Below are 23,429 nucleotides of genomic sequence, written 5' to 3' on the forward strand. Positions count from 1 at the left end.
CAGTCTGCCATGTGGCCTCCCCCTCCTCTCTGATCCCACAGTCAGGAAGCTCCAAACAGAAAGAAGACTGGAGTTGCCGGCCATAAAAGTGTATGTTAGCTTGCAATGCTGCGTCCTCCATCCTGACAGCAGCATTAGCCATGCTACCCTGTTGTAAGAGGGCCAGATCTGCTTACAAGCAGGAAACCCTGTGCAGAGCAGGTACCCCTGGCATTATCCCAGGAGTCCCGGATTGGTTACAGCAAGCAGAGGTATTCTAAACACTCTGCTTTCTGCTCTGCTAGAGGAGGTTAGTGGTGATGCTACTGCACCCGACCCATGAATTTTCAGATCTGCTTGCCGGGACAGTGCCGAGACAGTGATTTGCCACACTGGCTCTTGATAATTGGGACAGTTCCAGCAAAATCGGGACTATTGGCAACTATGCACAATGGGAACTGTAGTTTTGCAACAGCTGGGGAACTGCAAGTTTGACACCCCTGCTATAGAAGAAAAGCCATGTATTTAGGTTTTATTCAAGAATACCATAGTCTGCCGTGATTGTTGCTGCCGTAACAAACCTGCAGGAACTCTGACGGATTTCATTAGTTCATATCTGTTGGATCACAGTTTTGTTTCTGCTTTGTCACATGTAGAGGACCACAACCAGGAATTAGTGCGACCTCCATCACCCTGGTATTATTTGATCAGTACATACACAGGAATGATATGAGAGAGTATATTAGGTGTGGACATTTCTGTTCATGTAGTTTGCCAGCATACAGGTAAATATTGATCTGTATTGAAGAAATCTTCCAGACACACAAGGACTCTCCGTGGACTATATAAAGCACTTGCTATATATAGCCATTACAGTAGGGCACCTCTAGGCTGAGGATTTAGAGTGATGAAGTAATTTCTGCACTACAGAAAAAATAACACGGCCTACTCTGTGACATCACTGTTGTAGCTTTGGTTGCTTGGGTGTGTCTGTATAATACGCTTAGCTTTATTATGCAGGTCACAGAGCGTAGCAAAGCAACTACTACAGACCCACTGCTTTTTAGGAAGAAAATGTTAAAACGTACTGTGTTTTAAATGAAGGCACATCTTACATATAACATAAATGCGTCATGAATCTTACAATAAAGAACATGAAAAAGTAACACAATAACAGTCCGTATACTAAGCTTTCTCTTACGTATTAGGTAATTTGTATCTACCTGGTTGCGAACAGGGACAGGGAACAGTTAAGTCTCTTAATATTATTATTATAATGCTATATTCTATATTCACACTATGGGGGACATTTATGAAGTTCGGCGTTTTTACGCTGGGCTTACAAATGTCCCCGGCGCATTGCCTCTACATAAATCCTGATGGCTTGAAGCTCGTCCGTGCACCCCCTATGCACTGATGAAGATAGGGCAGATGCGAAAAAATATTCGCAAAAATACCATTTGCAAATATTTTTAAGCCAATCTGCCCCATCTGCGCCTAAAAAAAAGACATTTACGCCTTTGCATACATGTCCCCCTATGTGTTTTTCATGACAAAAACAGCGGCCATTCTTGTCATGTTGTTTCCAAACAGCGGCCGGAATTGACAGTTCACCCACAGTGTGGCTACTTTGTCGCCGTGGCGTGACTGAGAATCAAAGCTTAATTGATTCTCAGTTTCAGCCATTTGGCAGCCGGATAGTAATGATTTTAAAATAATGTTCATCCGGCCGATAATGCAATATCAGCCGGATGTACATGTAAAACAACGGCCGTTGTTTTACCTAGTGTGAACATAGCTTAAATCTGTATGATGCTGATGTGTTTGGGTTGGGGGGGCATGCTGTAGACCAGGAATGAGATAATGAGCCGTGCTTGGGACCAGGAATGAGATGGGGAGTCATGCCTTGTTCCAGGAATGAGCTAAGGAGCCATGCTTGGGACCAGGAATGAGATGGGGAGCCATGCTTGGGACCAGGAATGAGCTGAGGAGCCATGCTTGGGACCAGGAATGAGATGGGGAGTCATGCCTTGTTCCAGGAATGAGCTAAGGAGCCATGCTTGGGACCAGGAATGAGATGGGGAGCCATGCTTGGGACCAGGAATGAGCTGAGGAGCCATGCTTGGTTCCAGGAATGAGATGGGGAGTCATGTCTTGTTCCAGGAATGAGCTAAGGAGCCATGCTTGGGACCAGGAATGAGCTGGGGAGCCATGCTTGGGACCAGGAATGAGCTGAGGAGCCATGCTTGGGACCAGGAATGAGATGGGGAGTCATGCCTTGTTCCAGGAATGAGCTAAGGAGCCATGCTTGGGACCAGGAATGAGATGGGGAGCCATGCTTGGGACCAGGAATGAGCTGAGGAGCCATGCTTGGGACCAGGAATGAGCTGAGGAGCCATGCTTGGGACCAGGAATGAGCTGAGGAGTCATGCTTGGGACCAGGAATGAGCTGAGGAGCCATGCTTGGGACCAGGAATGAGCTGAGGAGTCATGCTTGGGACCAGGAATGAGCTGGGGAGCCATGCTTGGGACCAGGAATGAGCTGAGGAGTCATGCTTGGGACCAGGAATGAGATGGGGAGTCATGCCTTGTTCCAGGAATGAGCTAAGGAGCCATGCTTGGGACCAGGAATGAGCTGGGGAGCCATGCTTGGGACCAGGAATGAGCTGAGGAGCCATGCTTGGGACCAGGAATGAGCTGAGGAGCCATGCTTGGGACCAGGAATGAGCTGAGGAGTCATGCTTGGGACCAGGAATGAGCTTAGGAGCCATGCTTGGGACCAGGAATGAGCTGAGGAGTCATGCTTGGGACCAGGAATGAGATGGGGAGTCATGCCTTGTTCCAGGAATGAGCTAAGGAGCCATGCTTGGGACCAGGAATGAGCTGGGGAGCCATGCTTGGGACCAGGAATGAGCTGAGGAGCCATGCTTGGGACCAGGAATGAGCTGAGGAGCCATGCTTGGGACCAGGAATGAGCTGAGGAGCCATGCTTGGGACCAGGAATGAGCTGAGGAGCCATGCTTGGGACCAGGAATGAGCTGAGGAGCCATGCTTGGGACCAGGAATGAGCTGAGGAGTCATGCTTGGGACCAGGAATGAGCTGAGGAGTCATGCTTGGGACCAGGAATGAGCTGAGGAGTCATGCTTGGGACCAGGAATGAGCTGAGGAGTCATGCTTGGGACCAGGAATGAGCTGAGGAGTCATGCTTGGGACCAGGAATGAGCTGAGGAGCCATGCTTGGGACCAGGAATGAGCTGAGGAGCCATGCTTGGGACCAGGAATGAGCTGAGGAGCCATGCTTGGGACCAGGAATGAGCTGAGGAGCCATGCTTGGGACCAGGAATGAGCTGAGGAGCCATGCTTGGGACCAGGAATGAGCTGAGGAGCCATGCTTGGGACCAGGAATGAGCTGAGGAGCCATGCTTGGGACCAGGAATGAGCTGAGGAGCCATGCTTGGGACCAGGAATGAGCTGAGGAGTCATGCTTGGGACCAGGAATGAGCTGAGGAGCCATGCTTGGGATCAGGAATGAGCTGAGGAGTCATGCTTGGGACCAGGAATGAGCTGAGGAGTCATGCTTGGGACCAGGAATAAGATGGGGAGCCATGCTTGGGACAAGTTATGAGATGGGGAGCCATGCCTTGTTCCAGAAATGAGATGGGAAGCCATGCTTGGGACCAGGAATGAGATGGGGAGCCATGCTTGGTTCCAGGAATAAGATGGGGAGTCATGCTTGAAACCAGGAATGAGATGGGGAGCAGTGCTTGGGACAAGTTATGAGATGGGGAGCTATGCCTTTTTCAAGAAATGAGATGGGGAGTAATGCTTGGGACCAGGAATGAAATGGGGAGCTATGTCTTGTTCCAGAAATTAGATGGGGAGCAATGTTTGGGACCAGAAATGAGATGGGGAGCAATGCTTGGGACCAGGAATAAAATGGGAAGCCATGCTTGGGACAAGTTATGAGATGGGGAGCTATGCCTTGTTCTAGAAATGAGATGGGGAGCAATGCTTGGGACCAGGAATGAGATGGGGAGCCATGCTTGGTTACAGGAATAAAATGGGGAGTCATGCTTGGAACCAGGAATAAGATGGGAAGCCATGCTTGGGACAAGTTATGAGATGGGGAGCTATGCCTTGTTCCAGAAATTAGATGGGGAGCAATGCTTGGGACAGTGATTCAGATAGGTTATACCATGCTGTCGACCAATAGGTAAACACACTATGACAGACATAATTGTTTTGGCCCTTCCATCATCATTATTTGTGTGTTGTACATGCTTTCTTACTCCATTAGCAACTTTAAAGAGGTTACCCAGGGTTCCATAAATGTGTCCGCTTTCTTCCAGAAACAGGTACTAACGATTGGTTACATTGTGTGTAGTATTACAGCTGTTATTTTTTTCTAATCCTGGGTAACCCCTTAACCCAGCATTCTGTATACTTTACTTCTTTAACAGGCTCTTTCCCCTCCCCAAAAAAAAAACAAAAACACTTTTTACACATTTGCGTGGTCAGCTTACTGAGGTTTCACTATAAATTGCCAATAAATTCCATTGTATTAGGCTGCATATAAGCTCTGTATACACTGACAGGTACGGCCATATAATGGTGTATAACCCTGATATACACATAAGACCATCATGAAGCTGCACAGTGGTGACTCTGGTACGCCGCTCACCTTCCATAGTCAGGTCACTTTGATTTGGAACAAGGCAGAACTTGACCTTCTTGTTTTTTGGGTACATATTAACCAAGTTAATGTGAGGACTTTATGATTACAAATCAAAGTGTAACTTTAGAAAATATAGTTGTATTTGTACTGGGAAATATATTTGCACTATATAAGCAATGGGAAATGTAACTGGTTTTTCGATTTACACAGACCCCAAGATGTAGGCAGCTAGTACACAGTAATTCCTTTATAGCATCCTCACAGTAGGGTGTTGCCGTGTCCCATGTCCTCACAGTTTATCATCCACTTACAGATGCTGGCATGCAGTCCGACAGCTCAGGTGTAGCATACTCCTTATTGTTATCTCCATTACCATCATTGACTGTCTTAGTGTAGGTGTGTACTACTTATAAATGTATGCTTCCGTAGGTCTTTCCTATGCTAATGCAATGTACGATTTTATGTCACAACACTGTGCTCGGACTACTGAAGCGCGGTCTATGGGGCAGTCTGAATCTGGGACAGGGCACTAGGAGGATGAAAAAACATAGCACCAGGAATTTTAACTACATGTTATTTATGTATAGTAATTTTTTTTTTTTTTTTTTTTACTGTAAACTGGTGGAATTGTTGTCATAGAAAAAAAAACTTTTGATGTTTCTCACAGACATGTCAAAAGTTTTGCTTCAGAGATGAGACCCCCACTAGTCTCTAGATATAGCCACGTGGCAGTGCACTTTACTCTCTGGTTCAGCGTTCAGTCCATCTTATTGCAGGAGATGGGGGCCATAGACTTACAATATCTCTTGCAGTAGGCAGAGTGACAAGCCAGGGATTGCATACAATTGACACTTCTCCTAGCGATGAGATCAAAACTTTTCACATTCTGCTGAAATAGACTTTATTTATTGTATGGAATCCTTAACAGCTGAGGAACAAGGCCGTATCAAGAACGTGGCGCACAACTCACGTGCTCTTCCTCTTCCTTTCCTTTTTCTTCGAGCTTATTGGGTCATCGGGCACTATATTACCCAGTATCCTTTGTCATGTCGCATTACGGAGACAGCCCGGATGGGCACTGTTGGCACAATCCGTGTCTCCTCTGGAAGAACTCCTTGTTCCCCTTTTTGCTTTTCACGACCTAAAGGGCTTCTTGTTGAGTCTTTGTTATCTATATGATGGAACATCACTTGTTTAAAATGGCAATGTTTCTCTTCTCTGTTATGCTTAAAACCTTATTTTTTCAATAAAAAAAAACAAAAAAACTTCACATTTGTGTGTGAAATATCAATTTTTTTTTTTTATTTTTTATTTTTTAAAGGACAGTATATTATATTTTGGTCAGTATATTTAAGCTAAAATCAGTAGTGGACTGGAGAGCGAGTAAACCCAATGCTGAGCAGAATAGTATAGCTCTCATCCTTGGTTCACCTTGTTTGACCAGTGCATGTTTTTCCATATTCAGTCTGGACAATAAATAGCCGCATTTGCATGACGCTACTCACATTACCAATAACCACATACAGCAGAGAATGAACTCACAATAAAAGCCTTTATAGATGTTATTATATTGGGGCTTCCATGAGGACAGATAACATGGTATAGGGTTAATAAAGCTGTTATTGGTAGGCTATCAAAGTCTAATTTACAGTGTGTGTCTTTCCTTTCCACAGGGCCATTGCAACACCTGTGGCCAGAGCCATGGGGATAAAGAGCAAAGTCCGACTAAAAGCTTCATTTAATCCGGTCTTGGAAAATTTCTACATCTCGAGCTCTAAACACCCATCTCAAGTAAGTATTTCAGCAGCTGTATCATAAAGGAGCGCTGCATGATATTCTATATATGATATACTACTAAAGGGGAAGCGCCATCCCTGAGTACATGAACTGTGCGCAAAGCTGACTAAACTTATAAACGCTGAATCCACAGAACTGACCACAAGATATATACATGCTGGACCTCTGTAGTCAACTTTTATGTCTTTCTGAACATGATTATGAGCTACAGGGCTTGTCTAAAATTATCTCACCACAGTCTAGTGTGCCAACCACAAGACAAACAGAGCTTTTTAAAGGAACCTTAATGTATTACCCACAAATTCTGTGTATATATACATGGGTATATATAGCACAATCTACAAAGTATGTGTATATAGAGACAAATCTGGGATTCATTATGTAGAGTTTCAGGGCTGACGTGTTCCCTCTTATCATATACCTTAGGCATGTGCCACCATGCCACCATGCTTTTTGTAAATACACTATAAATATAAATTTGCTGAATAGTTCAAGGTCCAGCAGGGTAAGTATTTCTTTTCCACAGGTTAGTGGGTGGTTTGTGAAAGCTTTGTAAATCTGTCATGAGCCGGGGCCAGAAAATCCCCTGGAATCACCACGTTGGATAAACAGGAGGAAATGTAACTGTGAGGGGGATTTCATTCTCCTAAATGTCCAGCGTCTGTCAGTAAGGTGACTCTAGGGTTCTATACTCCGAGAAGAGTGGAATAACTTTGTGGATTGGGCCCTGGCATAGAGAATGCTAAAATAGATGAGACATAGTGATAATAAAAATAGATGGCTATATTTATGAGTGTAAAAATAGAAATGGTCATTTGTATATGAGGGTTGGATGAATTTGCAAGGAATCAACATCTAAAGATGGAAAGGTTGGGACTATCAACTAGAACATGAAGTGCTGGAAGCCTTGGACAAAGCTTCTATATATGATATAGGTTAGAATTAGAAGAAAAAGTTTATTTACCTAAGTGAGTCTTTCTCATATGTGCCAACTTAATAACTGGGGAGGCCTAGGTATGTCCATTCTGAGATATTTCTATAAAGCATCCATTTTCTAAGGTTGATTCAACCTGCATTAGGCCAGGTTAACACTATGTAAGACAGCGGCCGTTCTGTGACATGGCCGCTGTCTGTGAAGTTCAGCCTGGTCGGTACTGCAGATGAACTTCATTTCTTTTGAATTGGAATGCAGGCACTTTCGTGTGTGCCCGCTCTCCAATTAACCATAGGTGACAATGTAAAATGCGTCCAGAGACGCAATTTACTTTGTCTGCACTGTCAATCTTGTGCGGCTGCTATTCAATAAATAGTGGCTGCACAAAATTGGCTTGTCAGTTTCTTGTGCCGCCACATGAAATCCCGGCTGGAGTGTATACAGTGCTTGTTCTGGTGGAATCAAGCTATCCTTGTAATACTTGGATGGCCATTCATCTGGGTGAAAACCATATACAGCGGTACCTTGGTTAAAGAGTAACTTGGTTTAAGAGCTCACAGTTTTTCAAAATTGTGACTTGGTTTAAGAGCATTGCTTTGGTTTAAGAGCTCCCTGTACTGGGTGGGAGGGCGAGTGGAGGAGGGGCATGGTCTGCATAGTGGAGTCTACAGCCCTGTACTCTGACCGAGGAAGTCTCCCTCACCTTCCAAATCATAGCAGATCCACTTCAAGCTGGGGCTTACATCAGGGGACAGGACTGTGGAGGTAATCTCTCCATAGCTGTAACCCCTCTCTCCCCGGACATAGAGTGCTGCATGTATGTGCCCACATGTCCTGCTCATTCCTTCATGCTCCCTGCAGTCTCTGTCAGCCCTTGTGGTTCCCATCCTCTCCATTACTGTACAGTAACTTATAATATCACATTATCAGATGTTTCTGAATGTTTGTTTCATCTGTTTTACATGTTGTTCAGAGTAAAAAAAAACATTATTTTGGGGTATGTGGAACCAATTGTCTGCATATCAGTGATTTCTTATGGGAAAATTTGCTTTGGTTTAAGAGTGAATTTGGATTACAAATTATGCTCGTAATCCAAGGCACCACTGTTTTTGATATTGATGTATTCCTGTGTGAGGGATAACATCATAAAGCTTTATCTTATGTGTCTAAGTAATGGGTGGTAACCATAGTCTAACATAGTGTAAGGGCCCTAAAACACAACCAGATGAATTGGCTGATATTGTCCTGTGTTATAGGTCCAATGACCTGCTGACCAGCTGATTTCAGGAAAGGGACGCACAACTGATCACGCCTTGTAAAGGCTCTGTATAGGGGCACCGATCATTAAGATCGACATTCATTTACAATCCAGAATGAGCCATATAATAAGACTTGAACTAATCACAGAGTTTTAGACGGCCAGGTATAAAGGAAAGAAGCTTTAAACTTATCTTCGCTACTAAGTCCAGTTCTGCAGCAACATCCCTTACTAATATGTGGCTGAATTACCAAGTACTCCATGTAATGCTCAGTCATACGCCTTTAAAATGTATTTTACTCAAAACAAAGTCATCTCCATGTTGAGTGGAACATCGTGATTCTTAAAAAATTTGCCTGTGCAAATCCTCCTTGTTGCATTTTGTGTAGACATGCAAAACTTTTAGTGTTGATGGAGATAAGAAATCTAATGTAGTGTAAGCTGGATTCACTGTACTGAATATCCTACTGACCATGAGCAAATGGAGCCACATATAGTCTATTGTATGTGCGCGCTGGATTATCCAGTGTAAATAAGTAATGTACTGTATGTTTCTCCGCACACATACAACAGATGTACAGAAAAAGACATTGTGCAACCTTTTCCTTTGTGTTGCATGACACATCCATTTTTTACATAAGATGTGTCTTTTTCTTCACTGTGTTATGTGGTGCTGGGTCCTGTATGCAGATTTTATTTTTTACAGGGAATTTATGTTTTTTTATAACGGAGAACCCCTAGGCTGGCAATATAGTTTTATTATATCTGTGAACTGCAGTTTTCTCCCCTTATTCCACAATAAACGAAGCTTGGATTATCCAAGCAGGCCGAATAAATGCAGTGACCATATGCAGCCATTTGGTGGACCTTCAGGTGTTGTATGTCTTAAAGGGTTATTATGTCTTAGGGTATTCTTGTAAGTTATGCCCTATATCAGCTGAGATCCCCACCAATCCCGAGAACGGGGACATAATTATGCCTGGAATGAATGAAGCACACCGCACATGAATGGCCAGCGGTCCATTCATTCTCTATGGGACTGCTGAAAATTTCCACCTTTGGCAATGTTCGGAGGCCAAGTACAGAATAAATAGCACACCTGTGTGGTGCACTCCATTCATTTTGTGGATATTTAGCCAAATGCTGTACTTACCAGTCTAGCAGCTGCCACAGAGAAAATTAAGGAAGCGGCAGTCAACACTTGTGACCACTGCTCTGTTCTGGCGGGAGACTCAGGTTTCCATTTTTGAGACTTCTGGGGGTCTTTATGATTGGATAGTTATCTCCAACACTGTGGTTATAACGTCTAGTAGTGGGTAAGAAATAGCATCTAATATTGGCTAATGCTAACACTCCATACTGTATGGAGCACCCCATGCTCCATACTGGTGGCTGCAGGTGAGTATAGGTTTTTTCACCAGTATGAACACTAGTATAAAAAAAGCTACTTCCTGTATAACTGGAATGGCACGGAGTATTCTGCAGAATTATTATTTTATATATTAATAAATGTATTTTCTAAAAGAGGCAGGCCAGGAGTACTGATACCATCATAGAGGCCTTTGCCCACAGGCCTTTATTATTCTTCCTGTTTTATTGGTCTATAATTATATTACATTTGTTAGCCATTTCTGTATGATGTTTATAATGGATTATTCCCCTCAGTATACCCTGAGATTGTGTACTACAAGAGGCCAATAGTGTGTATGAGTCATCCACCTACTCCTGCTCATCTAAATGTATGGACTGATATTCCACTTCCCCTCCCTGTATGATGATCCTGTGATATGCTGTACTCCATGAGATAGCTCTGATCTCATCGGGTGCTCAAACACGCCCTGTTCTGCCACTGTCAGCATGAGCGTCCCTTTGTCACCAGAAACAATGGACAATAAGATTGATCATCTGTAAACAGAGTTCAGGGTCAGCTCTTTTACGGGTGCAAGGCCCTAGATCTGCATGGTGATGCTGTCCTCTGTAGTGCACGGTCAGACTACTTAAAGGAATTTAATGGAACATATATCCGAAATGTAGCACCGTATTATATGTTAAAAATGAAGACCAACATTGTATTGGTTGCTCTCTATTACACTACAGTTTTCCTTTGCTAAAGTGTCCGAAAATGTTTATGCAATCTTTACAAGAGGCAGAAAGGTTTCATCATAATACAATGCAATGCGAGACCCTATCAAACATAGCTATATATATATATATATATATATATATATATATATATATATATATATATATATACACACACACAGATTATAGGACTTTTTAAAATCTGCAGCATGTATTATGAAGGGCACATTTAACCCTTGATGGAACATTGGACCGAAATCCGCACAGGTATTGTCTGCATCAGAACTTGACATAATGCTGTTTCTTGGCTTCAGTGCGGATTGTAGATTCAGAAGATCCCCCCCCCCCCCCTAGCAAGGTGAAATGTGAATGCAGCAGGGAGAATGGCACTTATACGTGCTATGTTCATGGATGGTGTAGAAATATTTGTGCTCTAGAAATTATTTCTAAATAATTTTTTAATATTTTGGCCACTTTCCTTTGCATGGTAGGTGGACACTTTGTGGAGTGATAAAAGGGTATTGGCACATTGAGTAATTTTAAGAAGAACTCTGAATTTGACACATATTGTGAGCATGAACAGCAGAGTGAGCATGAACAAGACAATAGCACTACAGATACATACATAAGCTGTTCAACGTGTTTGTAATTGAGCCTGTTCTGGCCTATAGATACACAGCTCTCTACTGCTGCATGTATAGTAACAAGGTACTAATAAAGTAGGTCATATAGAAAAAGTATACTGTGCACCCTTAAGTTACAATATCAGTTTGTCCTGGGACAATTAGAGGAACTTGATAATATTGTAACTTGAGACCATAACTGGAATTCTAGCCTCCAAAGTGTAACTAATGCCGATAAGTCTTACATACAGAGATCCATCATAGCAACTTAGCATGTGCAGGGCTCCAGACTAAAAAATTTACCTGGGAGCCATTGGCTCCTAACCTGAAAAATTTAGGCGCCAAATAGAATATTTGGTCGCCAACATTTTAAACCATGTAAAATTAATGTTATGTTAAATGGGACTTACTGTGTGCAGAGGCCACGGCAGCAGCCTCCTCCTTTAGATTCTTTCTTTTCTTAGTTTGAAAACGTTCAACATGGAAACTTGCAACTTGACAACCATATACAGTCTGACTCAGTACTTCAGCTTCACTTGGCTAGCCTTTTAATGAGGCTTACTCTTCTGAACTTGAACTTAAAGGGAACCTGTCGACCCCCGTGCCGGGGTGACAGGCTCCCAACCCCCTATACTCACCTCATCGCGCCGGGTCCCGCTTCTGAAGATGGTCGGGTCCCGGAGATCTCAGCCGCTGCAGCCCGGCGTGCACACTGAGAGATGAGTCCAACGCTCATAGAGAATGACGGGAGAGTCCAGCGCTCCGTCATTCTCTATGAGCGTTGGACTCATCTCTCAGTGTGCGCGTCGGGCTGCAGCGGCTGAGATCTCCGTGACCCGACCATCTTCAGAAGCGGGACCCGGCGCGATGAGGTGAGTATAGGGGGTTCTAACGGGGGGTTGGGAGCCTGTCACCCCGTCACCGGGGGTGACAGGTTCCCTTTAAAAGCTTGCAACAGTCTATACATACTGAGCTAGACTTATGACTGCAGCCATAGTGACCCCCCACAAGATGTGTATATAGATAGATATATCTCTCACCTAGTGACTAATGCAAGTGACCCCCTACAATACAGACACCTGAGGGGCCCTGATAATAATAATTGTGCATATATCTATCTCCCAGTGTCTGCAGCCAGTTTGCCCTACACTTATAGATGGCCCCCTCCCCTTATAGATGCCCCCTCCTCCCCCCCATTATAGATGCCCCCTCCTCCCCCCCATTATAGATGCCCCCTCCTCCCCCCATTATAGATGCCCCCTCCTCCCCCCCATTATAGATGCCCCCTCCTCCCCCCCATTATAGATGCCCCCTCCTCCCCCCCTTATAGATGACCCCTCCCCTTATAGATGACCCCCTCTACCCCATTATAGATGACCCCTCTTCTCCCCCCCTTATAGATGCCCCCTCCCCCCCCCCCATTATAGATGCCCCCTCTTCTCCCCCCCCCCCTTTCCTCTATGCTAAGCAGTATTTAAAAAAAACAAACACACAAACTCCCCTGACAACCCGGTGTCCCGTCCTATCCCCGGCAGCGCGGCGCATCAGTGAGCTCCCTGTACGCCGGGGCTGTGACTTCTGACACAGGAAGCGTCTCTGACGTGCGCTTCCTGTGCCAGAAGTCAGGGCCCCAGGCAGCTCACTGATGCGCCGCGCTGCCGGGGATAGGATGGGACACCCCTGGCAGCCGCGCATCAGCCGGGGATACTTAAAGAGACAGCGCGCCGCCGCCGGGGCCAGTCGCAAATGGCGCCCAGATTTATTAATCTGGGCGCCATTTGCAAAATGTCAGTCGCATTGGCGACCATTTTGGTCGCCATCTGGAGCCCTGATGTGGAGTATAATGTATAGTAAGTGCATAAACCTGAAAAAACAGCAGCAGTTTGTAGATACAGGATGAAACTGCAGATACCCATAATGCAGTAGGGTAGTACAACAGTCTAGAATAGAGAAGCAGGGCTGCTGTCAGAGGTCTGTGTGGTCATATGACAGCAATGGGGAAGGGGTGTGTGTTCAGCATGGACCAATCAGGAAGTGAGAATCACAGAGCTGTGCAGGAGGACAGTGGCAGACACTTTTCTATACAGCAGTGTGTATAGCTGAGTGTAAGTGCAGGCTTATTATAGCAGCAGTGTGTATAGCTGAGTGTGAGTGCAGGCACATTACAGCAGCAGTGTGTATAGCTGAGTGTGAGTGCAGGCACATTATAGTAGCAGTGTGTATAGCTGAGTGTGAGTGCAGGCACATTATAGTAGCAGTGTGTATAGCTGAGTGTAAGTGTAGGCACATTATAGCAGGAATGGAGAGGATGGGAAACACAAGGGCTGACAGAGACTGCAGGGAGCATGAAGGAATGAGCAGGGCAGATGTGGACACATAACTACAGCATTCTCTGTCCGGGGAGAGAGGGGTTACAGCTATGAAGAGATTACCTCCACAGTCCTGTCCCCTGATGCCAGCCCCAGCCTGGAGTAGATCTGCTATGATTTGGAAGGTGAGGGAGACTTCCTGGGTTAGAGTACAGGACTGTAAACCCCACTATGCAAACCATCCCCTCCCCCACTCCCCCTCCCACCCAGTACAGGTAGCTCTTAAAACAAAACAATGCTCTTAAACCAAGTCACAATTTTGAAAAACAGCTCTTTTTGCGAAATGCTCTCAATTGAAGTTACTCTTAAACCAAGATACCACTACTGTACATGGTATTTGTTAAGTAACTGCTAAATGTAGTGATCTGAAATCTTTACTCATGCAGACGGACGTCTACGGCCTGGCTAAGAAATGCAACCGCACACTGGTACAGATCGAGAGATGGTTCAGGAGGAGGAGAAATCAGGACCGACCAGCTGTGATGAAGAAATTCCAAGAATCCTGGTGAGAAAAGGCATATGTGAACTAGCAAAGATTTTTTTTATGAGGCTACTGAAGATGTTACATCAGGGGACATTGGTAAAGACACACTTTGGGTCTGTGTACAGATACCAGGATATGGCTATGTTCTCACTATAGGATATTATCAGGAAAAGGCAGCCATCTGTTGATAATGATGGCTGCAAATATTGATTGTTATTTGCGGCTGTCATTATCAATAGATGGACGCCTTTTGCCATTAAATAATGGCATGTTTCTATAGTGGAAACATAGCCAAAGCCCTAGTACTGCACCATGAGGATGGAAATAAGGGCAGGTTATGTAGAACTGATGAGTCCCAAATACTGGTATATACAAGTGTACACTACGGTATAAACATTAATACATTTATTATATATTAAATTGTACATAATAAATGTATTACTGTCAGGTGTTTATACCATAGTGTGGGGTGCAAAAATTATTCTAAGGATCTCCTCATTGACCAAAGTTAACTTGGAGTATACTCTGACCTATGTACATAAAACAATGGCTGTACTTAAAGGGGTTATCCAGCGCTACAAAAACATGGACACTTTCTTGCAGAAACAGCACCACTCTTGTCTTTAGTTCAGGTTTGGTTCAATGGAACTGATTAAGACTATGTTCACATTACTTGAACACCCGGCCGTTCCGTGATCTTTCCGACCGCGGAGCTCTGATGCGGGCGCATCAGCGCGTACCCGCATCAGAGCTTCCCATAGCACACAGTGAAGCGAGCAGCCGGAGCCACTTGCTTCACTGTGTGAACTGACAGGTCTTTCTGCGGTCGGAATTCACTGAATTCCGGCCGCAGAAAACTGACATGTCAGTTTTTTTCCGATGCCGCATGGGATCCCGGCCGGAGCGTATACGATGTGTGTACGCTCCGGCCGGGATCCCATTGCAAATAAGGCTATGTTCCACCCTCAAAACTACGGCCATAGTTCTGCGGGGAGAACTACAGCCGTAGTTTTACGTAGTGTGAACATAGACTAAGGGTGCATTTACACAGAGAGATTTATCTGACAGATTATTGAAGCCAAAGCCAGGAACAGACTATGAAGAGACAACAGATCATAAAGGAAAGACTGAGATTTCTCCTCTTTTCAAATCAATTCCTGGCTTTGGCTTCAAAAATCTGTCCAATAAATCTCTGTGTAAACGCTCCATTACAAAACCCCACCCAAACTGGAGACAAGAGTGGTGGTGTCTCTGGAAGAAATTGGCCATGTTTTTGTAGAGCTGGATAACCCCTTTGACATTTGGGAGCCCCTTATGCGTATAGAGTGTCTATACATTCAGCCATGTTTATAGCAGCTGTAATTTGGAAATTTTGAGATTGTGTTTTCCAGAGCATTAGCTGAACTTGGTGATGGGGCCCAAGTCACCAGATGTATGCGTTATGTGTGGCATTGTGGCTAATGTATGGCTGCATTCACACGTTCTGTGTTCTGCACGGAACACGGATGTGGAATCCCTATAACGGACCTGCCTGAACAGTATCTGTGATAAGATGCTGGGAGCAGGGGAACTATACAGATATGCGCCGCGCTGTAATGACTGAGCCGCGCCGCACACATCTGTACAGTTCCCCCGCTCTCAGCATCTAATTACAGATGCTGCCCGGGCGGGGAAGAGTCCGTTACAGGCATTCCACGTCTGTGTTCCGTATGAATGCAGCCTTAGGATAGCATACCCCTTTTTTTTTACAGTATGGGGACGATTAGTTAAAAAAAAGGAAATTAGATTTTTGTTTTACAAGGGAACGTATGCCACTATTATATCTAAAATTCCCAGACCCAAGTGTATTGAATCAGCCATCGATTTAATTTACTCCAGAGAATTCTGGAATTAGGCAGGACAGGGTCTCATTCCCGACTTCTCCTGGGAATCAGAACACTGATTCATCAGATTTGGATTTGTTGAATCTTACTGTTTGTTCACTCAACTCCTAATGGTATATACTGGAGCCTTCCTTCAGAGGTATACATTGGGAAAGAAGGTTCTGATGTCATTTGTGCACAGAGCCTTAATTGCTTTCTGGTCATGCATGCTGAGGATGGACCTAAATGGGGGACTTATTCAGCTTGTAAGCAGTACTTACAATCTGCGGATAGATCCAAAAAAGTACTAGCTAAGTCCACAAATATTGGATCATGTGTGTCTTATTTTTTTTGTGCTTAAGCTGATTTGTTTTGGAAGGAAGTCTGTCAGTGTAAATATCAGAGTGCAGTGGCGATGAACCATTGTGCTTATGTAATGCACAGTCACGTGACGGGATGACATTTGTGTGAGCTCCGTACTCATCTCAGACACTGGGTAGGAGCGGCCTCTGCATCAGCACTGCTTACCGCAAGTCATATTATGTTACTGCAAATATCTAGAAAGGAAACTCTTCATGGCCAGCATCTCTAAGGGGCAATGGAATACAGTGCAGGATTAACATGAAGCACAGCATACATCACATACTCAAAATAAATGTGGAACCAGAGCCCATACAGCAAACAGGCACAGCATTCTAGGTTCAGGATGGTATTTTTCAGGGGTCTGTATAGCTGAGCCTCTGGATTAAGGGATATCTAATGCTGGCAACCATGAGCACATGTTGTTTTTTTTTTTTTTTAAACACACAAATTTCCCACTAGTGCTGTGAGAATGTATTTGATTTACTTATATGCGTCTGTATCAGTCCCTGTCCTAGTTATTGCTTACAAGCTAAATTCCAGATTAACACATCAAAGTATTTTTGGAGTGTGGCAGGAAACTCATGGAAACATGGGGGGAACATACAAACGTCTGTAGTTATATTTATGGCCAGGACCCCAGCACTGCAAGACAACAACCAATAAGCCACCATGGCCAAGGGCTAAGTTGTGGTTATCAACTTACCTTGTGGTGGAATCTAGTTATGGTTTACAATTACAGATATAACAATGAATGAAAAACTCATGGGTGGTCTAGTGGAGTGAACTGGTATGATACATGTTTTTTTTTGTAGTAATTTTGAATCAACAAATAAACAAGTTCTCAACCAAATCAACATACTAGGTAGCAATTTAAGTAGTATTGATACATGGTTTTGCCTTTAGTGCCTAGGAGACTGACCCAGAAGGCAAAAATCCACACCTGGTGTCCTTCCAGTTATATGGTCCTGACACTGTAATGCTATGATATCCTAAGTAGAGATAATGGAACATCAGGAAATCTTAGGTTCGATCGAACTCGAACTTGCAGCATTTGATTCCCGATGCCTTCCCGTTACGTCGAGAAGGAGGAGACTGCCGGAGTACCACCTGGAAAACAGGGATACAGCCTAGGCTGTATCCCGTTTTCCAGGTGGTACTCCTAAGATTTCCCGATGTTCGATCATCTCTAATCAAGTACAAAAACATAGCAGCTACTTTTTGAGTTTGCCTAAATTAATATTATATATAAAGGTTGTTGGAAGCTAAAAAATAATTATATATTGCTGGAGAATAGGTAAAAAAAAAAAATAACCTATACTCGCCTACTCCTGATCCCCTGCAGCGGTCTTGCTGATGCTTCAAGTTCTGGTCCTGTCTGCCATTCCCTGGCCCATGATGCATCATCCCCGCATAAACTGCCCTGCTCAGCCAATCACTGGCAGCAGTGGTATACCTCCTCCTTCAGTGATTTGCTGGGCAGGGCAGTTCCTGTGGGGATGATGCGTCATCAGGAGCCAGGAAACAGCAGAGAGGACTGGCATTGGTGTGGCAGTAGAATGGGAACAGGGTAGGTGAATATAGATTTTTTTTTATTTTTTTTTTTTATTATTTTTTTTTTTTTTAATATCGTTGCCACAATGGGAGCTGAGCTGTAGGAACCGAGCACGGCCACTGCACAATGTAGGGAGCCGTTTGCTTCTGGCTCTGGTCTAGCACACAGCTTAATACACAGCTGATAAACCAATAAGGTATAGATAGTAAGACACCCACAGTATTGGTGAAGCACAGAACACAGGGTGGCTTCCTCTTTGGTAGGCCTAGCTCATGTACTACATGATGGACTATTTATTTAAATGGCTGACATGTAACACTCCAAATGTATGGCTGGCTACAGACCAGTTTATTCCTGTCTGGTTTTAGTTGATAAAGGAGATATAGATATATATATAATATATATTTTTTTTTTTTATAAAACCCCTTCATTTATTAGTAAATTAGATTGCCCCCTAGCATATGCACCTATATACCACTCACATTACATTGAATATAATTAAGATTTAGGGTAAATTCACACAGTCGCTGTGAAATCCGCTGCGGATCCTGTGCCAATGATTTTCTATGAGGATACATACTCGCAGCCGGATTTAAATCCCGCTGCTAGTATGTATGTGACAGCGCCATTAGCCACTGCCTGCTGGAGCATACTTTACCTCTTCCCTACTCCGGCTTGCTTTGGAGGCTCCCGGCGCCTTCACGTCCTGTTCAGCCAATCTGTGGCTGCGGTGGGGCAGTGCACTGATTGGCTGAACGGGACGTGAAGACGCCGGGAGCCTCCGAAGCAAGCCGGAGTAGGGAAGAGGTAAAGTATGCTCCAGCAGGCGGTGGCTAATGGTGCTGTCACATACATACTAGCAGCGGGATGTAAATGTATCCTCATTGAAAGTCATTGGCATAGGTTCCGCAGCGGATTTTGCTGCTAATTCAAAGCATAAAATCCGCTACGGATCCGCCCGTGTGAATTTACCCTAAAACATTAACTTCTTTGTTTCGAGGTGATAGTATATGTGTAATCATACTATGTATAAGTAAGGACTGTTTCCACTTAATAATAACCCTGCTCCTGATCTGTTCCTGTCCCCACACTCGCCATAAAATAAATGATGTGCTTGTGCACGTACAATGTACCAGACATGAAACCAGCGCTCGTGCCCTCATAGAAGGGGCTCTGTTCATCTGGAAAGCTTTCCATGACACTAGCCCACATAAAGGGCCTCAGCCATAATGTATTGTAATTAGAGGCAGCAGGATTCCTCTGGGGGCCGTAATTACCTATCACCAGGGGAGCGGGCAGCCTTCATTACTGAACTGGATGCTGCCACTGCCAAGAGCCGCAATAATCTCATTACAGGGACAATGGGCTCACAGGGGTTAAGTTCCCGTCTGTTAATGTTCCCCTTGTGAAATATTAAATGAGAGAATTAGAATATAGATTAAGTGAGGACTGTGAGATGGAAGTCGCAGGAGGAATTTTGTTAGGATTGTGTTACCAAACAATGTGAATGACTTTTATGGCTGATCCTGGAGGGGGGTATTGGTCTGCTATGTGTGCTGCCTTATTTATTCTGCATGTGATCAGTCAGGAAAGGATCAGATCAGCTGATGATTTCTATTTTTTTATGGGATTCATTTGAAAAAGTTTAGAATATGTAGTGTATTATACACCTGTATGAAGCCAAACATCAGTACACTGGATGTTAGAGTGGTAGTAGTGTTTTGTTTTTTTTTTTACTTGCAGAGATATAGGTATCTTTTTAATTATTATTATTATTATTATTATTATTATTAGCATTTCTTTTAATGATAATATACATTAGCTCATTTGCTGAGAAGCTAATTCTAATGTGACAACCTGTAAGGCTTTGGCTTTTAACCTGGTCCTGCAAAAGGACGCAATTGTATACTCTTTTTGCAGTGAGTTACCGCAGATGGCCCGGCTGTCAATCATCTGTCAATCTCAGAATTGCTAGGATAAGTTATAGCATCCTAGAGCTTTAACCACCTAAAGTGAGACAAGACAGATTTGAAAAGTGGGCCCTGGTCCTCAAGGCCATTTTTGGTCCAGTCCTGAAAGGGTTCATAGATATCCAGCTAGACATGGCTGAGGATAACTTCACATGTCCTCTCCATAGTTCTTCTTCATCAAATTTAGGATTTGAGGACAATGCCAGCAATGTTGCGGCAGTGAGCATACAGTAGCCACATTCTTCTTGGTGTAATATACACACCTAGTAGTGCACGTTCAGTAGCCCCAGCAATGCCAGTATATGGGGCCGCATATGGGGCCTAACCCCAGTATTGTCCAGCCATGGTGTGCCTACAGGGACATAAGCTGTCAGCTATGGCCCCAATATTGAGGATAAGCAGTGCACCTGTTTATGCTCCACCAGAATTGTGAGGGTTGGCAGAAGGACTGTATTTATAGTATATGCTGTTCTAAGCACTCGGACCTAATACACTTCAGTAGAGTGATTCCACGTTCATCAGGGCTTTTCTTGAAGATATATTAAAAATAACAAATACACAGGTATATTGAGAGATTGCGGCACCCCAATTCACAGTAGTATTAATTCACTCTAATATAAGCAAAGATTCAGGCCCATCTGAGTAATATCTGGTGTACCTGTCATTTGAGGTAACATTTTAGGATAAGCAGTTGTGTATGTACATGAGGGGTAGCACTGTTTCTGGCCATCATATAACTTGCATTGGACATTTTCACTAGTTTTCCCTCTGTAGACTCACTCTATTTACCCGAGCTAGTGGACTAGACTAGACTCGAGGATGTCACCCATACACTACAAACACACACAGAGAAGGAGATCCTGCTATCTTGTATCTTCTTGGCATATCCTAAGAAGTATCAACAGCATAGATATACTATAGAGCAGTATTGAGCAGTCTAAGCTGTGAATTCAGTATCAGGGTCAGTTCTAGTATTTACTACTAGAACTGTAGTCTGTCTGCTGTCTGTCTCTGCCCCTCAGTTTTTTCCAGTCATTCCTCGCTTTTTTTCTTCCTCCCTTCCTCCTTAGATTTCTGTGGGTAGCATGAAACTGATCCCTCATTTAAAAGGATTGGCCATCTTTAATATGATTTTTTTTTTTCAAAACAGTGCAGTATATGTAGCAGATCACTTACTAATAGAGGAGGCTTTCTTTGCAACCCCATTCACTCTAATGATGGATTTCCACCCCTGCTCTGTGCCCGTCCCTGTATATAGCTGAAAGGCTCATCCGCCCATGCATGGCTGCCGATGGAGCAGCATGTGACTCCATGTGATGTGACGCCATGCTTGAGTGCAATAGATTGTACACTAGTTATTCTGTGAGATTTGTAGAAGCAGTTTATCCTTCCAGACACATGAATGAGCCTTGGGCACTTCTGATCCTGTCCCGTTTCCTTGTTGTCCTTCCTTAGCCCATCATCTGGAGGTATTAACCAGTGCATGCCAAGAACACCCCACAAGACAAGTGGAGTCTCTGATCTCTTCATCAAGTCATCACAATTTGGTCCTAGTCACTACTTGGATCCTTATGCTTCCCTATTTTATTTTTTTTGCTTCCAACCCATCAGCAACAAGAGCGGACAGTTCACTTGTCGTCTAATATGTCTTGCTCGTTGACAGACGTCACTGTCATGATATAATCAGAGTTAGTCACTTCACCTGTCTGTTGTTTTATTGTTGTGGCTTATCGGTGTATACATTTCATTACATTACGTTTCTTTATCCTGTTTATTGTGCTAGAATAACTTTAATACTTCCTTGTAGATGTTGGCAAATAATATAGCCCTATCCAGACATGTCATTTAATATATATATATATATATATATATATATATATATCTATCCAAAAGCATCTCCTATGCTTCATGTAGACATGGAAGGAGTAAGCATAGAGCACTTGTACCAAACTAACTCATGTGTTTCTTCCGCAGCTGGAGGTTCACCTTTTACCTGTGCGCCCTGATCGGGGGAATCGCTGTCCTCTATGATGTAAGTTGCCGTTCTTGTCTTGACATTTATGGATTACAAATAATCTGTTCTACAGTTATTGTTAACATTTAGGCCACGTTCGCACTTGGTGTCTGGGAGAACATAATGTCGTACAATAGGGGAAGACTTATCAAGCAGATTCTTGTTGCTGCCCATAGGAGCTCAGCTAATATTTTACATATATGTGCTGTAACCTACATCCCAGTACTGTCCTTCTCCCTCATGGATTTGATCACTTCTTGGTTTCCTTTCTGAACTGTGACCCCCTGTTGTTACCGTGCAACAGAAAAAAAACACTTTCCCACAACACACATTAGAGAAAAATAAGCTGTCAATTTCAGCGGGACTGAATGACTATCTTATGTCCGCAGACAGATAGTATTGAGGGGGAAAGGAAGGATTAGGAATGTTGAATTTCAATGTCCGACCCTCCCCCCTAGGGATATGCTGATTCCAGACATGTCTAGCAGTGACTTTTTCTCCTCTCCCATTAAAATCACAAATTTTGCATATAAAGACAGGGGGGTAAATGTATTAATACTAGTGCATTGTGCGAATAGTGTGCCTAGCGCGGCATGCTATAGTCATCGTCCAGGCACCCATCCGGTTGAAGAATAAGGTAGAGGCAGAAAACAGAACCTGGTTGGCTTGAAAGACTTTGCACTCTGTGTGCTTCTAAACAGTGCAAACGTTATATTTTTATGTATTTACTATAAATACAATGGCTGGCAAAGATAGTTGTAGAAGCAAAGACAATTCTGCTAATCCATTTGTAGTTAGCAGGACAGGACGGCAGACAGGTGGCATGCAGTGGGATCCTTCTGCGATATGCCTTATCCATAATGTATTACTTTCCCTATTCTTTTCACTTTGCAATTGTCCCACATTGAATATCAGATGCCTGGCATTGGGCATTAAGATTAAAAGTTCAGATTCTGGTGATACACTGCAAAGTCCAGCAGAGACTTGCTTATTCTGCTGCATATTCAGCGTTAGACTGCATATGGAAGGTGCATTTTGTTTGCACTCTATTGTTTTCAATGGGAATTGCACACATTGTTAAAGGGGTTTTCCAGTTTTCAAAAAACATGGCCTCTTTCTTTCAGGAACCGCACCTCTCTTGTCCTAAGTTTGGGTGTGGGTTTTGTAGCTCACTTCCACTGAAGTTAATGGAGCTGAATTGTAATACCTAGGGATAGTGATGATGCTGTTTTTGCAAGAAAGTAGCTGGGTTTTTTTTTTTTCTCATCCTGGATAACCTTTTAAAATTGTCAACTGCAGTGCAAATCCTTTCTGTGTCCGTGTTGTGAAAAATAACTCTAAAGTTTTCCTTGTGTATTCCTTTCAGGAAAAATGTCTGGTCACAGAGATGTGGATTATTCCCATTTGATAGTACTAATCCACTTCCTAGACGGTGGCAGAATCAGCAGCAATAATGAAATACAACA

The 23,429-nt window shown here is 43.6% G+C and overlaps 1 protein-coding gene across 2 annotated transcripts in view; it reads left to right on the forward strand.

The window, feature by feature from the left end:
* Window positions 1–23,429, forward strand: part of CERS3 (ceramide synthase 3) — a 112,065-nt gene that overhangs the window by 77,430 nt on the left and 11,206 nt on the right. For both annotated transcript variants that reach the window (XM_069985238.1, XM_069985246.1), the window contains 3 exons: window positions 6,329–6,446; window positions 14,105–14,223; window positions 21,924–21,981. In XM_069985238.1, the coding sequence (XP_069841339.1) occupies window positions 6,329–6,446; window positions 14,105–14,223; window positions 21,924–21,981 (295 nt within the window). The remainder of the gene's footprint in view (window positions 1–6,328; window positions 6,447–14,104; window positions 14,224–21,923; window positions 21,982–23,429) is intronic.

The sequence above is a fragment of the Dendropsophus ebraccatus genome, chromosome 1 (assembly GCF_027789765.1).
Source record: "Dendropsophus ebraccatus isolate aDenEbr1 chromosome 1, aDenEbr1.pat, whole genome shotgun sequence".
Classification (NCBI taxonomy): Eukaryota; Metazoa; Chordata; class Amphibia; order Anura; family Hylidae; genus Dendropsophus; species Dendropsophus ebraccatus.